The sequence below is a fragment of the Hyperoodon ampullatus genome, assembly GCF_949752795.1.
Source record: "Hyperoodon ampullatus genome assembly, chromosome: 1".
In the NCBI taxonomy this organism is placed as follows: domain Eukaryota; kingdom Metazoa; phylum Chordata; class Mammalia; order Artiodactyla; family Ziphiidae; genus Hyperoodon; species Hyperoodon ampullatus.
In genome coordinates, this window is record NC_136914.1 from 80,015,085 (window position 1) to 80,035,015 (window position 19,931).

The window sequence follows — 19,931 nt, forward strand, 5'->3', positions numbered from 1 at the left end:
TACAAAAGACACTGCAGAAATACAAAGTATCGCAAGAGACTACTGCAAGCAACTCTATGCCAATAAAATGGATAACCTGGAAGAAATGGACAAATTCTTAGAAAGGTATAACCTTCCAAGACTGAACCAGGAAGAAATAGAAAATATGAACAGACATATCACAAGTAATGAAATTGAAACTGTGATTAAAAATCTTCCAACAAACAAAAGCCCAGGACCAGATGGCTTCACAGGAGAATTCTATCAAATATTTAGAGAAGAGATAACAGCCATCCTTCTCAAACTCTTCCAAAAAACTGCAGAGGAAGGAACACTCCCAAACTCATTCTATGAGGCCACCATCACCCTGATACCAAAACTAGACAAAGATATTAGAAAAAAATAAAATTACAGACCAATGTCACTGATGAATATAGATGCAAAAATCCTCAACAAAATACTAGCAAACAGAATCCAACAACACATTAAAAGGATCATACACCATGACCAAGTGGGATTTATCCCAGTGATGCAAGGATTCTTCAATATACGCAAATCAGGCAATGTGATACACCATATTAACAAATGAAGAATAAAAACCATATGATCATCTCAATAGATGCAGAAAAAGCTTTTGACAAAGTTCACCACCCATTTATGATAAAAACTCTCCAGAAAGTGGGCACAGAGGGAACCTAACTCAACATAATAAAGGCCATATACAACAAACACACAGCAACCATCATTCTCAATGGTGAAAAAATGAAAGCATTTCCTCTAAGATCAGGAACAAGATAAGGATGTCCACTGTCTCCGCTCTTCTTCAACATAGTTTTGGAAGTCCTAGCCTTGGCAATCAGAGAAGAAAAAGAAATAAAAGGAATACAAATTGGAAAAGAAGAAGTAGAACTGTCACTGTTTGCAAATGACATGATACTATACATAGAGAATCCTAAAGATGCCACCAGAAAACTATTACAGCTAATCAATGTATTTCATAAAGTAGCAGGATACAAAATTAATGCACAGAAATCTCTTGCATTCCTATACACTAATGATGAAAAATCTGAAAGAGAAGTTAAGGAAACACTCCCATTTACCACTGAAACAAAAAGAATAAAATACCTAGGAATAAACCTACCCAGGGAGACAAAAGATCTGTATGCACAAAATTATAAGACACTGATGAAAGAATTAAAGATGATACCAGCAGATGGAGAGATATACCATGTTCTTGTATTGGAAGAATGAATACTGTGAAAATGGCTCTACTACCCAAAGCAATATACAGATTCAATACAATCCCTATCAAATTACCAATGGCATTTTTTACATAATTAGAACAAAAAATCTTAAAATTTGTATGGAGACATAAAAGACCCAGAATAGTCAAAGCAGTCTTGAGGGAAAAAAATGGAGCTGGAGGAATCAGACTCCCTGACTTCAGATTATACTACAAAGCAACAGTAATCAAGACAATATGGTACTGGCACAAAAACAGAAACATAGATCAATGGAACAAGATAGAAAGCCCAGAGGTAAACCCACGCACCTATGGTCAACTAATCTATGACAAAGGAGGCAAGGATACACAATGGAGAAAAGACAGTCTCTTCATAAGTGTGCAAGGAAAACTGGATAGCTACATGTAAAAGAATGAAAATAGAACACTCCCTAACACCATACACAAAAATAAACTCAAAATGGATTAGAGACCTAAATGTAAGAGTGGACACTATAAAGTTCTCAGAGGAAAACATAGGAAGAACACTCTGACATAAATCACAGCAAGGTCTTTTTGATCCACATCCTAGAATAATGGAAGTAAAAACAAACATAAATAAATGGGACCTAATGAAACTTAAAAGCTTGTGCACAGCAAAGGAAACCATAAACAAGATGAAAAGACAACCCTCAGCATGGAAGAAAATATTTGCAAATGAATCAATGGACAGAGGATTAATCTCCAAAATATAGAAACAGTTCATGCAGTTTGATATTAAAAAAACAACCCAATCCAAAAATGGGCAGAAGACCTAAATAGACACTTCTACAAAGAAGACATACAGATGGCCAAGAAGCACATGAAAAGCTGCTCAACATCACTAATTATCAGAGAAATGCAAATGAAAACTGCAATTAGGTATCACCTCACACCAGTTAGAATGGGCTCCATCAGAAAATGTACAAACAACAAATGCTGGAGAGGGTGTAGAGAAAAGGGAACTCTCTTGCACTGTTGGTGGGAATGTAAATTGATACAGCCACTATGGAGAGCAGTATGGAGGTTCCTTAAAAAACTAAAAATTGAATTACCATATGATCCAGCAATCCCACTACTGGGCATATACACAGAGAAAACCATAATTCAAAAAGACACATGCACCCCTGTGTTCATTGCATCACTATTTACAATAGCCAGGTCATGGAAGCAACCTAAATGCCCAATGACAGACGAATGGATAAAGAAGATGTGGTACATATATACAATGGAATATTACTCAGCCATAAAAAGGAACAAAATTGGGTCATTTGTTGAGATGTGGATGGATCTAGAGAGTGTCACACAGAATGAAGTAAGTCAGAAAGAGAAAAACAAATATCATATATTAATGCATATATGTGGAACCTAGAAAAATGGTACAGATGAACCAGTTTGCAGGGCAGAAATAGAGACACAGATGTAGAGAACAAACGTATGGACACACAGGGAAATGTATGGAAAAGCCATGGGGGGATGGGGGTGGTGGTGTGATGAATTGGGCGATTGGGATTGACATGTATACACTGATGTGTATACAACTGATGACTAATAAGAATTTGCTGTATAAAAAAAATTATAGGAAGTAATAATGTAAAAAGAAAGGGAGAAGACTCAAATCAATAGAATTAGAAATGAAAAAGGAGACGTAACAACTGACACTGCAGAAATACAAAGGATCATGAGAGATTACTACAAGCAACTATATGACAATAAAATCGACAGCCTGGAAGAAATGGACATATTCTTAGAAAGTCACAACCTTCTGAGACTGAGCCAGGAAGAACTAGAAAATACAAACAGACTAATCACAAGCACTGAAATTGAAACTGTGATTAAAAATCTTCCAACAAAAAAAAGCCCAGGACCAGATGGCTTCACAGGTGAATTGTATCAAACATTTAGAGAAGAGCTAAAACCTATCCTTCTCAAACTCTTCCAAAATATAGCAGAGGGAGGAACACTCCCAAACGCATTCTATGAGGCCACCATCACCCTGATAACAAAACCAGACAAAGACTTCATAAAAAAAGAAAACTACAGGCCAATATCACTGATGAACATAGATGCAAAAATCCTCAACAAAATAGTATGAAACAGAATCCAACAACACGTTAAAAGGATCATACACCATGATCAAGTGGGGTTTATCCCAGGAATGCAAGGATTCTTCAATATATGCAAATCAATCAATGTGATATATCATATTAACAAATGGAATGAGAAAAACTGTATGATCATCTCAATAGATGCAGAGAAAACTTTCGACAAAATTCAACACCCATTTATGATAAAAACCCTCCAGAAAGCTGGCAGAGAGGGAACTTTCCTCAACATAATGAAGGCCATATATGACAAACCCACAGCCAACATTGTCCTCAATGGTGAAAAACTGAAACCAATTCCACTAAGATCAGGAACAAGACAAGGTTGCCCACTCTCACCACTATTATTCAACATAGTTTTCTAGCCGGAGCAATCAGAGAAGAAAAATAAATAAAAGGAATCCAAATCGGAAAAGAAGAAGTAAAGCTGTCACTGTTTGCAGATGACATGATACTATACATAGAGAATCCTAAAGATGCTACCAGAAAACTACTAGAGCTAACCAATCAATTTGGTAAAGTAGCAGGATACAAAATTAATGCACAGAAATCTCTGGCATTCCTATACACTAATGATAAAAAATCTCAAAGTGAAATTAAGAAAACACTCCCATTTACCAATGCAACACAAAGAATAAAATATCTAGGAATAAACCTATCCAGGGAGACAAAAGACCTGTATGCAGAAAATTATAAGACACTGATGAAAGAAATTAAAGTTGATACAAATAGATGGAGAGATATACCATGTTTTTGGCTTGGAAGAATCAACATTGTGAAAATGATTATACTACCCAAAGCAATCTACAGATTCAATGCAATCCCTATCAAACTACCACTGGCACTTTTCACAGAACTAGAACAAAAAATTTAACAATTTGTATGGAAACACAAAAGACCCCAAATAGCAATAGCAATCTTGAGAACAGAGCTGGAGGAATCAGGCTCCCTGACTTCAGACTATACTACAAAGCTACAGTAATCAAGACAATATGGTACTGGCACAAAAACAGAAATATAGATCAATGGAACAGGATAGAGAGCTCAGAGATAAACCCATGCACATATGGTCACCTTATCTTTGATAAAGGAGGCAAGAATATACACTGGAGAAAAGACAGCCTCTTCAATAAGTGGTGCTGGGAAAACTGGATAGCTACATGTAAAAGAATGAAATTAGAACACTCCCTAACACCATACACAAAAATAAACTCAAAATGGATTAGAGACCTAAACATAAGGCTGGACACTATCAAACTCTCAGCGGAAAACATAGGCAGAACACTCTATGACATATATCACAGCAAGATCCTTTTTGACCCACCTCGTAGAGAAATGGAAATAAAAACAAACATAAACAAATGGGACCTAATGAAACTTAAATGCTTTTGCACAGCAAAGGAAACCATAAACAAGGTGAGAAGAGAACCCTCAGGATGGGAGCAAATATTTGCAAATGAAGCAACTGACAAAGGATTAATCTCCAAAATTTACAAGCAGCTCATGCAGCTCAATATCAAAAAAAAGAAACAACCCAATCCAGCAATGGGCAGAAGACCTATATAGGCATTTCTCCAAAGAATATATACAGATTGCCAACAAACACATGAAAGATTGCTAAACATCATTAATCATTAGAGAAGTGCAAATCAAAACTACAATGAGATATCATGTCACATGGGTCAGAATGGCCATTATCAAAAAATCTAGAAACAATAAATGCTGGAGAGGGTGTGGAGAAAAGGGAATCCTCTTGCATTGTTGGTGGGAATGTAAATTCATACAGCTACTATGGAGAACAGTATGGAGGTTCCTTAAAAAACTAAAAATAGAACTACCATACGATGCAGCAATCCCACTACTGGGCATATACTCTGAGAAAACCATAATTCAAAAAGAGTCATGTACCAAAATGTTCATTGCAGCTCTCTTTACAATAGGCAGGACATGGAAGCAACCTAAGTGTCCATCAACAGATAAGTGAATAAAGAAGATGTGGTACATATATACAATGGAATATTACTCAGCCATAAAAAGAAATGAAATTGAGTTATCTGTAGTGAGGTGGATGGACCTAGAGTCTGTCATACAGAGTGAAGTTAGTCAGAAAGAGAAAAACAAATACCGTATGCTAACACATATATATCGAATCTAAAAAAAAAAAAATGGTCATGAAGAACCTAGGGGCAAGATGGGAATAAAGACACAGACGTACTAGAGAATGGACTTGGGGATACGGGGAGTGGGATGGGTAAGCTGGGACAAAGTGAGAGAGTGGCATGGACATATATACACTACCAAACGTAAAATAGATATCTAGTGGGAAGCAGCTGCATAGCACAGGGAGATCAGCCCCGTGCTTTTTGACCACCTAGAGGGGTGGGAGAAGGGGCGTGGGAGAGGGAGGGTGGGAGGTAGGGAGTCACAAGACGGAAGATATATGGGGACATATGTATATGTATAACTGATTCACTTTGTTATAAAGCAGAAACTAACACACCATTGTAAAGCAATTATACTCCAATAATGATGTTTAAAGAAAAAACAAAAGACAGAAACAACACAGTTGGGGATGAGGTGAGGTTGTTTCCTATAAGAGGAAAATGTTGTAACTGATATTAGAATGGCATAATGGACATTTCAATGTAATTTTTTTTATATTCCTGTATTATAATTTGGAAGAATGTTAGAATGAAACTTCTAAAAATAATCCTTGCCTCTTTCATTTGATTGTCATGAAGACAGTGTCCCTTCCCTTTACCATGTCCAAGAAAACTGTTCCCTCTACAAATCATTTAAATTTTGCATCCATGTGCACAAAATACTGTAGTTGCAAAGAAGAAATAAACTATGATTAGAGGGGAGAGTTATCTGATAAGACTTTTGTAGCATTGTAGCTATGGTTTGAATAATAAATGACAGCTGAGTTTGCCACATCAGCAGGAAGAAGATAAAAGTGATGAGGGAAGGAGGAGCACATACTATGGAAGAAGGTTCAATAAAGGGACCCCATATATTAAATATATGACATGAAGCAGCAAGGCATGTATGATGAATTAAGATAGATTTTATTTTATCATTAAGTAAAAGAGGGAAAGTCGTTGGAGATGCAGTTGATGGAGCTTCATGTTAAAGGGACTTGTGTGCTGTGCCAGCACTCCTGTACTTTATCCTGTAGGTTTAGGATTCACAGAAGAGTTTTAAAGCAGAAAAGAAACATGATACATTTTAGAAAATCTCTTTGGTGTTGGGTGGAGAATGTACCAGAAACCAAAAGCAAAGCCAGAGGCATGAAGAGCACTTAGGACTCCTGGAATAATCCAGGCAGATGAATTAAGGCTTTAAGGATAGAGGGCAGATCAGAGAGATAATTAAGAGGCAGGTGTGGTATGGCTTAGGGATTGATTAGACATAGGTTGGTAAGGGAGAAGGTGACATCTAGTCCAATCTCTATGGAGAGTGGCTAGATCCTGGTGACATCAATGGGAAAAAATACTTCTATGGAAAGAACAGGTTTGAAACTAAGATTTTTTTTTTTTTACTCTGAGTTTTGGTGACTTATTATCCTTTATTTAAAACTGGGTTATGCCTGCTTATCCCATAAAACCAGAGATTCTGCATTTACATAAGTAGGAAGAAATCATGTGTAGCTTCTCTTTAGAGGCAGTGGCAAATAGGATACATGTGACTGAAATAGACCTAAACCCTGAAGCAAACCTACTTTCCTCTTCTTAGGCTCAAAGTATTTAGAAAAGATTTTAACTTCACTTAGAAGAAACATTTCCTGTCTCTAGATCTATCTGCCAAATAATATCGTTATTTGTTTACTAATCGTGTATCATCACTATATCAAATCCAAAACCTGCTGGCTGTTAACTTACCAGAGATGTTTTTCAGAATATGCCGTCAATCCCCAACTGCATCGCATAGGAAAAAAACACATGCATACATATTAAAAATGATTCATTTTACAAGATAATACACAGGATTAGATGTTAAGGAGGTAATATTTAATGGTGGGTATGCATAACAGAATTGATACCCACAAGTGATGATTCATTGGGTATGATTTATCTAGAGGTAAATGATAGATGTTGAGGGATTTGGCTACAAATTTAAATACACTGAAGGACACAGGGGGAAAGGGTGTTGTGATGTTATGCGGCAGTGGGGAAATCTCTCACAGGATATTCGGGGCTGAGTAAGGACAGATGTCTAGGAAAATGGCCAAAATAAGATAATATATATATTTACTTATTGATACTGTGAGAAATTTTAAAGAATGTGCCAGTCACAACACATATATATGTGCTGGGCTTAGAAATTAAGCACAGAGGCAAAAGTGAGGACATTTTCAGTGATAGAATCTGAATCATATGCAGTTCATTGAAATGATATTTCATGATATTAAAAGTATTAGTGCAAACATTAATTAGCTAATCAAAGTAATCTGTGATGAGAAAGTGTGGTATAACTCGAATGTTTGGTTGATTCAAGTGATAATGAGAAACATAATATTTAAGAAGGGTCCACATCCTCTCAACCATCTGTGTGCTGTGGGTTTATTACCAAACTCAGCAAAACGAAGGGCTCAAATTATAGAGCCGGGACCAAGATGATGTAAAAGCCATGGAGGCTGGAGGGCAGCATTTGTCTTCCTTGGGGTAGACTTGTTTGGAACATTCCTTACATTGCTAGGCTGTGACTGAGCAAGGAATGTGATGTGGAGAAACCCATGTGCTTCCCAGTAGACAGGGCCTTCTGGGGATTTCTTGTTCTACACAGAGGAGATGCAATCACCCAGGAGCTTGACTTGAGCGAGAACATCATCATCCCTCCTTATCCACCCACACAGGTTCCCTTGATCTGCCATAGGTCCCCTGCTACATGTCTGTGGCAACTTAAGGAATCTTTCTAAAGCTTAACTTATAACAAGTTGGACTAATACCACTGATCCCTAAGTCCTTGGACAGACATACTTTCCTGTAACTTTTTCAACAACTCTTCCCTTCCAAGTTTACCTTGTTGGAGGCTTCATCTTCTTTTTTACTCCAAGATAAAACTTCATTGAACTGAGAGAAAACATTTTGTCAGGTTTACTACTCTGTAAAGGAAAACAAGGTAATTTGTAATTAAACAGATTTTATCAGTATCCTATTTTCCTTAAGTATTAAGAATCTAGTTTAGAATGTTTAGTTTCTCCAATGTTTCAAGAATGTAATACCAAATTTTTAGTAAATGAAGATTGTTTTGATTACAATGTTATAAATTTAAATAAATCTGGATACATATGTATGATTGCATATGTGTGTATATATACAAACACACACATACAATAATTCCTTATTCAAAACACTTGGGACCAGATGTATATGAGAACTGATAATTTTTCAATTTTTCATATTTAAAAAATACATGTGCAATATATTTTGTAATTCCATGATACCACCAGTGTTGTCTGAGGCAGCACCCTATATTCATATATATTCATATTTCTCTACAAAAATGCATGACATTTCATACAGTGTTTATAAGTGAAGGTCATAAATATTGTTATGGACTGAATTCCTCCAAATTGAAATATAATCCCCAATGTGAAGGTATTTGGAGGTAGTAGCTTTGGGCAGTAATTAGGTCATGAGATTGGAGCCCTCATGAATAGGATTAGTGCCCTTTTAAAAGAGGCCAGAAAGCTAGCTTGCCCTCTTTCTGCCATGTGAGGATATGAGGAGAAGTAGGCAGTACAATTCGGAAGAAGATCTTCACTAGAACCTGACCACACTGGCACCCTGATCTCAGACTCCTAGCCTCTGGAAGTGTGAGAAATCAACTTCTGTTATTTATAAGCCACCCAGTCTATGGCACTTTGTTATAGCAGCCTGAATGGACTAAAATATCTTCATGTTGGTTTAGATCAGATTTTTCCACCAAATGAGTTATGATTTTCTGTACTTTTTGGATTTCAGAACTACAAAACTATATAGGGCTAGACTGAACTATGTCAAATATCCCTATTAATGAAAATTTTCACTAATCATGAAAGTAGACTATACAAAAATTTACATTTGCCCTAGATCAATTATATATTCTCCATATACATCCCAACATATTTACCTGATTAATATTAAAAAAATTTAAATCCTTGAACCATTAGGAAAGTTATCTGACGGAGGCAAAACTTAAGTATACTCTAATTTAAAATTTTAATATCAAACCATACACATTTTATTATTTATTCCTGGATAGGCTGCAATAGATTTTATAAAGATAATAGCCATGGAAATAATAATTAAAACAAGCTTTCCCCACATCCTAAAGATTTTCAAGGAGGTCTCTTTTTTTCAATCTGGTAGGCAGATGGCAGTTATAACCAGAGACCTGGGTGCAAATCTGGCTTGCTACTTACCAGCTCATGACCTCACATTACTGCTCTCTGCTCTCATTTCTTGTTTGTAAACGGGGATAATAAACACATTGACTACCTCACATGGTTATTATGGAGATTAAATGAGAAAGTAAAGTGTTACTGTGAAGGGTTATTGTAGAGAGTAAACAAGAAAAGTGCCTTTAAAGGGTTTAGTCCAATAACTGGCCATATACTGAGTGCACAGCAAATTACAATTATTAGTATTACAAATTTAGAGCACATTGCTTCATAAAAATAGAAAGATAGACAACTTGTTAGAACTCTAGGACAATGCACAAAAGCCCATTTAGCAAATATGTAGCTCAAATAAATCCTAAGTTCTATAATTGTTAAACTATTACTATAAAGTCTTTTCTTTGTGAAAGCGGTCAAAGATGAAAAGGGTGGAAAATATGTTTATAAAATTAAAAATTTGTTTCCACAGAGAAAACGGGTTAGGAGAATATACAGAGGAAATGTAGAGAAAAAAGCAAGCAGGAAGATCAGGAATCATGCTTTGGTGACCAGTGTTTTGTGTGGTTGTTGTGATAAGGCCTGGAATTTACATGGTGAATTTACTCCTAGTCACCCTTATCAATAATTTTGCTATTATTATCATGGTACATAATTTAAAAAATATTTTGGATTTTTTTCCCTGTATGGCAATATTTCTTGAAATGGAATCACTGGATCAAAGGCTAGGAACAGGATTAAGATTTTGGCAAAATTGATAGGGTACATTTACTTACAGTTAAACACATATTCCTGTATTCAATAGCGATTTTCAGTTTTGATTTGGTCAAAAATTTACTTATTTACTTATTGACATTAGTTCTTTATATAGCAAATAGGCAACTGCCTTATCTTTTTAAATGAAATTGTCTACCCAAATTGCTCACTGTTTACTTTTATTATTTTTATAAAGTCAAATATAGTGATCTTTCCTTTTGAACTCTCTTAGCTATTGCTTCAAGTTTAAAGGGTTCCCAGATAGCTGATACTCAATTACTTGGTCATGCAGCTTGAATGGTTGCTATTTTAAAAGTTATATTCTTTTATCCATCTGGAATATATATTTCACATACAGTACAGATGAGAATTTAAGTTGAAAAACTTTTGTTAACAATTATCCCAGCCCTATTTTTTAAACAAATCTTTCTTTAGACATGCATTTATGACGGCATATTTATCAAAAATAAATTATGATAAAAAGTTACATCTTTTACCTACTTTATGTTACCAACGCTATCTCTGTTCATTTTTATGCCAGGATATTATCTAACTTATTTTAGTTTTACTGTATGAATAAATAGTTGGATGGGAAATACTTGACAATTATTTTACTTTTTATGTCCCCCAAAATGTTTGCAAATACTCTTATCTGTTTACCCTTTGAGGTGAGTTATCAAATCATTTTTTCCAAGTTCTAAAAATAATTCCCTTTGCGATTTTGAAAAGAATTACATTAAACCTATAGATCAATATTAGTAGACTTTGTGTTTTTTTGTGTTTTTTATATATAAATTTATCTTTTGGCTGCGTTGGGTTTTCGTCGCTGGCCGTGGTCTTTCTCTAGTTGCGGTGAGCGGGGGCTACTCTCGTTGCTGTGCACAGGCTTCTCACTGCGGTGGTTTCTCTTGTTGCAGAGCACGGGCTCTAGGCAGGCAGGCTTCAGTAGTTGTGGCACATTGGCCCAGTAGTTGTGGCTTGAGGGCTCTAGCGTGCAGGCTCAGTAGTTGTGGCGCACAGGCTTAGTTGCTCCGCGGCATGTGGGATCTTCCCGGACCAGGGCTCGAACCCGTGTCCCCTGTGTTGGCAGGCAGATTTTTAACCACTGCACCAACAGGGGAGTCCATAGATCAATATTAGTAGATTGTACATTAATTTTCTTTCATCTCTATCAGTGCAGTTCTGTAGTTTTCTTCATGTAAGCCTCTTCTTCTTAAGGTCATTTTCTGGTAGTTTATGTGTTTGGTTTTGGGGTATTGATTTTTTAGCTTGCTACTTTACTGAATGTTAAGGAATAACACTTGAAGTCTGATATGGAACAGTGAGGTAGCTTTGTAATGCAGTAAGTTTTCCATATAGGAAAGAGTCAAGGAGAGGAGAACGTAGGAGTGTATATAGTAGCACAGACTCCTGGATACCTTTGTCAGAGGTTCAATCGGATTACAACTGTGGTTAATGTCCCTCCTCAAAGCTTAGACTGCTAGTCCCAACGGAGGCAGCAGCAGGGTCGGGTGAGAGGTTGCAATTCCAGTAGTACAGGTAGAGGGGACCTGCATATTTAAGAATGAGAAGCACTGTGCCTGATCTAAGTAGTCTTATTTATACACGGCATTGATAAGCCCAGGACTGCCTATATTTTGAAATACTGTTGGCAATAGATGGAGAGCCTGAAGTAATACAACTGATTCCCAAGCTACTCTGGACATGCCAGCTCATGACTTTGATTCTATCCTGTCCAAAGAGAACAAAGATGCCATAATTTAAGATGAGTTCAGCCAAGGTGGAAAGAAACCCTTTTTAGTTTCAATCTTTAAACTGAATAAGCATAAATAGGAACTGTAAGGATCCTAATGCAAAGTTCTATTAAAAGAAATCTCTTCTGGCATTCTAACTTTACTGTTGGTTTATTACAACTCTTTTGGTATGTGTACTTTCTGGAGTATTTCTTCAAAAAGTTGACGTGTTAAGAAGTGTATAGTATGTTGCTACAGCAGTATATTTCAAAGTGAAATTTTTAACGGAGCCAATTAAATTAGTGTGCTTAAAAAATTATTCTTGTTACTAAGAAGAGTTTGCTTATTAGTGCATGCAACTTTTAATGACCACTCCCTCCCCATTTGCTTTTTTCACACCATTATCAGTGTAATGATAATATTCATTGAAACTTCTCACCTTTTATGTAAATCAAGTCTGAAAACATTTTAATTAACATTTTCTGTGCAGGGAAAACTCTCAAAACAAAATATATCTTCCCCTCTGTATTACCCTAATTTGTTGTTAATGAGCATTCATAAATTCTCTCTAATTAACACATAGTCTCTTTAAAAACACTTTTCAATTTGTAATTTCTACTCCCTTCTCAGTAAATCATTTTCTAAATATGTACAAGCACACATATATTAAGGGCAACTGTCAAACCAGAGCCAAATCTTTATTCAAATAAGCTAGGAGATTTTTACTATTGATTATTTACTGTAAAATAATTTGAAAAGCAAAAATTGCCAGTGACTTGACCATCAATATTAAAAGGGAAAGACCAGCAACATGAAGAAATAACCAGCAAAATAACACCATGTGTTGAAAATAACAGTAGTTTGAGTTTAAAGGAAAACCATAAGTCTCTCATCTGCTTGCCTTAATGTGCAAATTAAAATATCAGTTGCATTAATTGATTCTGACAGATGCATAAATACAACTTTCATACACTTAGACTATAATTCCATAACCTGAGGTCACTGTGACAAAAATAAAATGTCTTCATTGTCTTTAAAGAACACTATCTTTCTGACAAACACTATATGATCTCACTTATATGCAGAATCTAAAAAAGTCAAACTCACATAGAAGCAGAGAGTAGAATGGTGGTTTCCAGGGGCTGAGAGTGGGGGGAAATGGGAAGGTGTTGATCAAAGGGTACTAAGTTTCAGTTATGCAAAATGAATAGGTCCTGTAAACCTAAAGTACAGCATGGTGACTACAGTTAACAGTACGGTATTGTATACTTGAAACTTCCTAAGAGAGTAGATCTTAAATGTTCTCACCACAAGTGCACACACACACAAAACTATGTGAGGTAATGAATATGTTACTTAGCTTAGATTGTGGTAGTCATGTCATAATGTATAGGTATATCAAAAGCATCACGTTGTATAACAAATAAATACAATTTTTGTCAATTATACTTCAATAAACGGGAAAAATTTTTAAATGTCAAAAAAAAAGGACACTGTCTTTCAGGCAAGCTCTCGATACTATTACTGTCTACCAGTTTGTATGAATTATTTTATTTTATTTTATTTATTTATTTTTTTACAACTTTATTGGAGTATAATTGCTTCACAGTGGTGTGTTAGTTTCTGCTTTATAACAAAGTGAATCAGTTATACATATACATCTGTTCCCATATCCCTTCCCTCTTGCGTCTCCCTCCCTCCAGCCCTCCCTATCCCAGCCCTCCCTATCCCACCCCTCCAGGCGGTCACAAAGCACCAAGCTGATCTCCCTGTGCTATGCGGCTGCTTCCCACTAGCTATCTACCTTACATTTGGTACTGTATATATGTCCATGCCTCTCTCACTTTGTCAGAGCTTACCCTTCCCCCTCCCCATATCCTCAAGTCCATTCTCTAGTAGGTCTGTGTCTTTATTCCTGTTTTACCCCTAGGTTCTTCATGACTTTTTTTTTTTTTCTTAAAGTCCATATATATGTGTTAGCATACGGTATTTGTCTTTCTCTTTCTTACTTCACTCTGTATGACAGACTCTAGGTCTATCCACCTCATTACAAATAGCTCAATTTCGTTTCTTTTTATGGCTGAGTAATATTCCATTGTATATATGTGCCACATCTTCTTTATCCATTCATCCGATGATGGACACTTAGGTTGTTTCCATCTCCGGGCTATTGTAAATAGAGCTGCAATGAACATTTTGGTACATGACTCTTTTTGAATTATGGTTTTCTCAGGGTATATGCCCAGTAGTGGGACTGCTGGGTCATATGGTAGTTCTATTTGTAGTTTTTAAGGACCTCCATACCTTTCTCCATAGTGGCTGTAACAATTCACATTCCCACCAGCAGTGCAAGAGGGTTCCCTTTTCACCACACCCTTTCCAGCATTTATTGTTTCTAGAGTTTTTGATGATGGCCATTCTGACTGGTGTGAGATGATACCTCATTGTAGTTTTGATTTGCATTTCTCTAATGAATAATGATGTTGAGCATTCTTTCATGTGTTTGTTGGCAGTCTGTATATCTTCTTTGGAGAAATGTCTATTTAGGTTTTCTGACCATTTTTGAATTGGGTTGTTTGTTTTTTTGTTATTGAGCTGCATGAGCTGCTTATAAATTTTGGAGGTTAATCCTTTGTCAGTTGCTTTATTTGCAAATATTTTCTCCCATTCTGAGGGTTGTCTTTATGTCTTGTTTATGGTTTCCTTTGCTGTGCAAAAGCTTTGAAGTTTCATTAGGTCCCATTTGTTTATTTTTATTTCCATTTCTCTAGGAGGTGGGTCAGAAAGGATCTTGCTGTGATTTATGTCATAGAGTGCTCTGCCTATTTTTTCCTCTAAGAGTTTGATAGTTTCTGGCCTTACATTTAGGTGTTTAATCCATTTTGAGCTTATTTTTGTGTATGGTGTTAGGGAGTGTTGTAATCTCATACTTTTACCTGTACCTGTCCAGTTTTCCCAGCACCACTTATTGAAGAGGCTGTCCTTTCTCCACTGTACATTCCTGCCTCCTTTATCAAAGATAAGGTGACCATATGTGCGTGGGTTTAATCTCTGGGCTTTCTATCCTGTTCCATTTTAGATTAAGCAGGATGATCCTTTCAAAAAGATACAAATTCTTAAAAACATTCTGTTAAGGGATGAGATTCTTTAGCTCAATTATGAAATCATTTCATCTTAAAAAAATAATTTCTCCATGAACAGGCTTCCTTGTGGCAGGTTTTAAAATTTACATCAGCTTGGGGAAAAACATTATAAGAAACCTGAATTGTGTAAAGTGTCATATTTGAAAATATTTGGTACTATTAAAATGAAAAAAACTTATCCTCTTTAAATAAAATTCCATCAGCAATAACACCAAGCCAAAATAATACAAATTATCATTTCTTTAGTAAGTCCCTGCATAAAGCCTTTGGAAATAGACATCTGGGAATGAATTCTGACTGTATCTCTTATAGGCTAAGTGATCTTGGGCAAGTTATGTAATATCTTGGTACACTACATTTCTTCATCTGTCAAGGGGGAATAACTATAGCACTAGTTTCATAGGATTATTGTAAAGATAAAGTGCAATAATCAAAGCGAAATGTATAGAACTCTACTTTTTATGGATTAATGGGTTGAATGTTAGTTGGGACCATTATGACTGCACTTCTATTGCTACTAGTTGTTTCTAGCAACCTTCTGTTGCTACACAATGTAAGCGTAGGTTCCTTAATGGGACTAAAAAGTTCACGATGATTTTAAAATACCATAAGCAGATATCCAACTACACAAGTGACAATTAACCAACATGTAAATGGAAGGACAAGGATGAAGGAAATGAGTCTAATGAAGATCAAGGTGGGTGATGCATTGAAGAAAACCAAACAAAATTCAATCAGATTGAGTTCTAGATGGCTAGAATAATCAGCTGTGAAGTTTAGCATTTCCTTTCATGAACATAAACCTACAGTTCATGAACCTTAAAATCTGATGTGTTTGGCTCACATAATTCCAAATTCTTAAATGCCTTATTTCTGCAAACTCCACCCTTCCTGCACTGAAAAAAGTGAAGAATGATATAAAATGATAATAAATGATAACAATCGTTTGATACCCACACAGATTCCCTGCTAGGTTTATCAGATGGAGTAACAAAGTGTGACTTCCAGTATATAATACAGCCCTCTGAAGAGAGGGATAAGGGCTGCGGAATTCAGTGCTGTTTTGTTAGCTCCCTGCCTGGACATTCCACTGTTCTTGAAGAACATGAACATGAAATGGATACACAAAGTAGGATGCTACTAAAATTTATTTATGCCCACCTGGAGGCTTCCCTGCTGGAGGAACATTCAGGACAGTGGTCAGTGTGTGGAGAGCTCAGTAGAAGCCACAACTAAATGGGGCTATAGAACTTTGGAAAGCTGCTTAATAATTCTTCCTTCATAACAATACAGTATTAAATAATAGATGTTACTAGTCTGGTCCTTCTTTATAGATCTCCAAAACACAACATAGTGAAGCGTCACACACTTGAAATATGCAAGCAATGCTTACTCAAGCGAATATTAGAATTCAATGGTAAAAAGTATCTTTAGGTCCTGCTGTCATTCCACATTTAAAAGAATTGCTTGGATATTGCTCGAATCTCAAGGAAGTAGAAATGTTACTGTATATACCCATGTAACCACCACCCAAAACTGGAGAGAGAACATTTATTTCTGTTATCCTAGAAAGTACCCTAATGACCCTATCTCCTTGCTTCAGTAGCAAACCTTCTCCACACCACAGGCAAACACTTTCTGACTCCCATCACCATAAATGATTTTGCCTCTTCTTAGACCTTTTATAGACAGACTCATATGGTACTATTTTGGGTCAAACTTTTTTGCTCAGCAAGGATTTGAACATTCACCCATGTGGTTGCATTCATTCATTTTTATTGCTGAATATTATTCCATTGTCTGAATATATCATTCTCCTATTGATGGGCATTTAGAATGTTTAAAGGTTTTAGTTTTTATAAATAAAGCTGCTTATGAATATTCTTGAACAAGTGCTTTAGTGGATATAATACCTGGGAATAGAGTTGCTGAATCATGGGGTAGATGTATGAATAACTTAATTTTAAAAACTGCCAGAAAAGTTCTAATAGTAATTGTGTGATTTTACCCTTCCACCAGTTATTGATGAGGGTTTTAGTTAATCAACGTCCTTGTCAACATTAGATGTTGTCACTCTTATGATTTTAGTTTTACTAATGGTATATCTTGTGGTTTTAATTTGCATTTTCCCTGATAACTAATGATGCTGAGCACTTTTGGTTCAACCACTTATTGGCCATTCCTATGTCTTCCTTCCTGTAATGTCTGTCCAATACTTTGCCCCAATTTTTACTGGGTTGTCTTTTTATTGTTGATTTGGAGGAGTTCTTTATATTGTGCAAATGAGTCCCTTTTCAGATATATGTACTATGAATATATTTTTCTCAGAAGGGAACTTCCCTCTTCATATTCTTAGTGGGCTGTTTTGATGAGCATGCTAATATACATATATATATATATATATATATATATATATATATATATATATATATGTTTCACAGTTGAAAAGGAACTTTTATATATATTCTTATTTAAGCATTACAACAATCTGGCATGCAGGACTCATACTATCATCATCATATTACAGATATAGAAATTGAGGATGACAGTTTAAGATTCTTATTCACACAACCAACTTGGCGGTTTTGAGGTTTTCTGATGCTAAGTTCGATATTCTTATACCTACTCCCTCTTTTTCATCTCTAAGTCCTCTCTCCATTCCTCAATTCATTAATAAAAGCTGTTAGGGAATTCAAACATATTGGGATACATCAGTAAGATTCAATTAATAAATACAATATTATGAGTTAATTCATTCAAGAGTATAGGAAATATATTAATCAGATTTAATTTTTAATCAGATTTAGCATTTGGGTTTTGCCTTTTTATTCTACATTTTATTAATTTCCATTTGCTAAACTCAATCCACTTTTGCCTTAAGGCATGACACATTCTCTTTATTTTATTGACTGAGATGCTGATTTATATGCTAGTTTATGTAACACGTATTAGACTTTTCTTTAGAACTTAAGTCAATCTCTGCCCTAAAAAATATGAGGTGCTCAGAAAGGCCGTATATGGAGTTCTTTACTGTGTTACTAGTTGCATTAATGTCATACCCCAGAGGCTGAAAGTAATCATCAGCTTACTGTACATTTTATTTACTAGAGGCCTTGACTTCCAAGAGAGAGGGCTGAGAGGCATGAAATAAGAATGTTAACACTCACAGAAAACTATATATGTATTCAAATACTACATATATTAAATACCTTCATATCCTTGTAAAGAAAGAGATACCCATCTCGTAAAACAAAATACCGGTCTTGAAACTTATTTCCAGAGAGTATTTTACATGGTTCTTCTTTGATTTTCAAGACTCCCTCTTTGATACTTTCCAGGGCCTTCCTCTCTGTAAAGTACAACATTTACTTTTGTAAGTTGGGTACATTTTCATTTATTTGGAATAGAATATAAAACATTTTTGTATTTTCAGTTTTGATGATATAAAGTAATAACTTGTTTCCTACCATTAAGAAGCCTCTAGTTAATTTCTGGGAACACCTTGTGTCAGGGGAGTGTTGGATAAGTCATAGATCCAGTAACCAGATCTATTTATATCTATTTATAATACATAGGCCTGCCCATGCTGTCCAATTAACTACTGGCTAATGAGCATCTGAAACATGGTTAGTCTCAACTGTGATGTGCTATGAGTATAAAATATATACCATATTTTGAAGATTAGTACCAAAAAATAAATATATCACAATTTTATAACACTGATTACATGTTGAAATAATACTATTTTGGATATGTGAGTTTAAATAGAAGATACAAGTAAAATTAATTTCACCTATTTCTTTATATATATGTTTATATATATATTTTAAAATGTGGCTATTAGGCAATTTAAAATTACATACTCAGCTTGCATTTTATTTCTTTGAATAGCACTCATATAAACAATGCAAAATACACAGGTAAAAGAGAAATCTCTTCTAGAATCCTGTCTCAGGAATCCAGGAATTCTTGAGACATTAGAGAAATTCCTATTCCTATGAAACAGGTAAGGGTAAATAAGGCAAAACTGCTAATAATGCTCGTGCAATACTGCCAGTGTCCCACACTTAGAAATCATTTCAACAGTTTTATTAAAAATCATGTTTTTGGTTAAAAAAAAAGTTGAATTTGTGTAGATTTATCATGAATAAATTTATCACTGTATCTCTAGTCTACAGCTTTCTTCTTGAAATCCCAACAGTATTCAACTGCCTACTTGAGAACTGAGGAACAGTGGAAAGAAAAGAAACCTGAAGCCAAGTAGCCACGACATGGTCATTCTGGGGTCAACTCCTGCTTTTCCTGTAAAACAGGAGTAACAACACTTATCCTGCAGATTGTTGTCCTCATATTAGATCATGTCCATAAAAGATGAAGCATGAGGCATTATATCAGGATGAGGGCTTTTAGCAATTTCCTGGTATTAAGGTGACACAATTTTTAAATATTCATGCAGAGTTTCTAAAATTTACAAATAACTTGATTTTAGAAAGAAAAACTCTTAATCTAAAACCTAGCATCCCTTGGTTTGGGGAAAACCTTTACTTATACAGCAAATACTACACAGACGTTCAC

At 35.4% G+C, this 19,931-nt stretch overlaps 1 protein-coding gene across 1 annotated transcript in view; it reads right to left on the reverse strand.

The window, feature by feature from the left end:
* The window catches only part of ARAP2 (ArfGAP with RhoGAP domain, ankyrin repeat and PH domain 2), a gene marked incomplete at both ends in the record, with an annotated part of 192,262 nt that overhangs the window by 24,290 nt on the left and 148,041 nt on the right, over positions 1 to 19,931 (reverse strand). Inside the window, 3 exons of the mRNA XM_079704429.1 lie at positions 7,227 to 7,262; positions 8,367 to 8,449; positions 18,566 to 18,705. Of these exons, the coding sequence (XP_079560555.1) occupies positions 7,227 to 7,262; positions 8,367 to 8,449; positions 18,566 to 18,705 (259 nt within the window). The remainder of the gene's footprint in view (positions 1 to 7,226; positions 7,263 to 8,366; positions 8,450 to 18,565; positions 18,706 to 19,931) is intronic.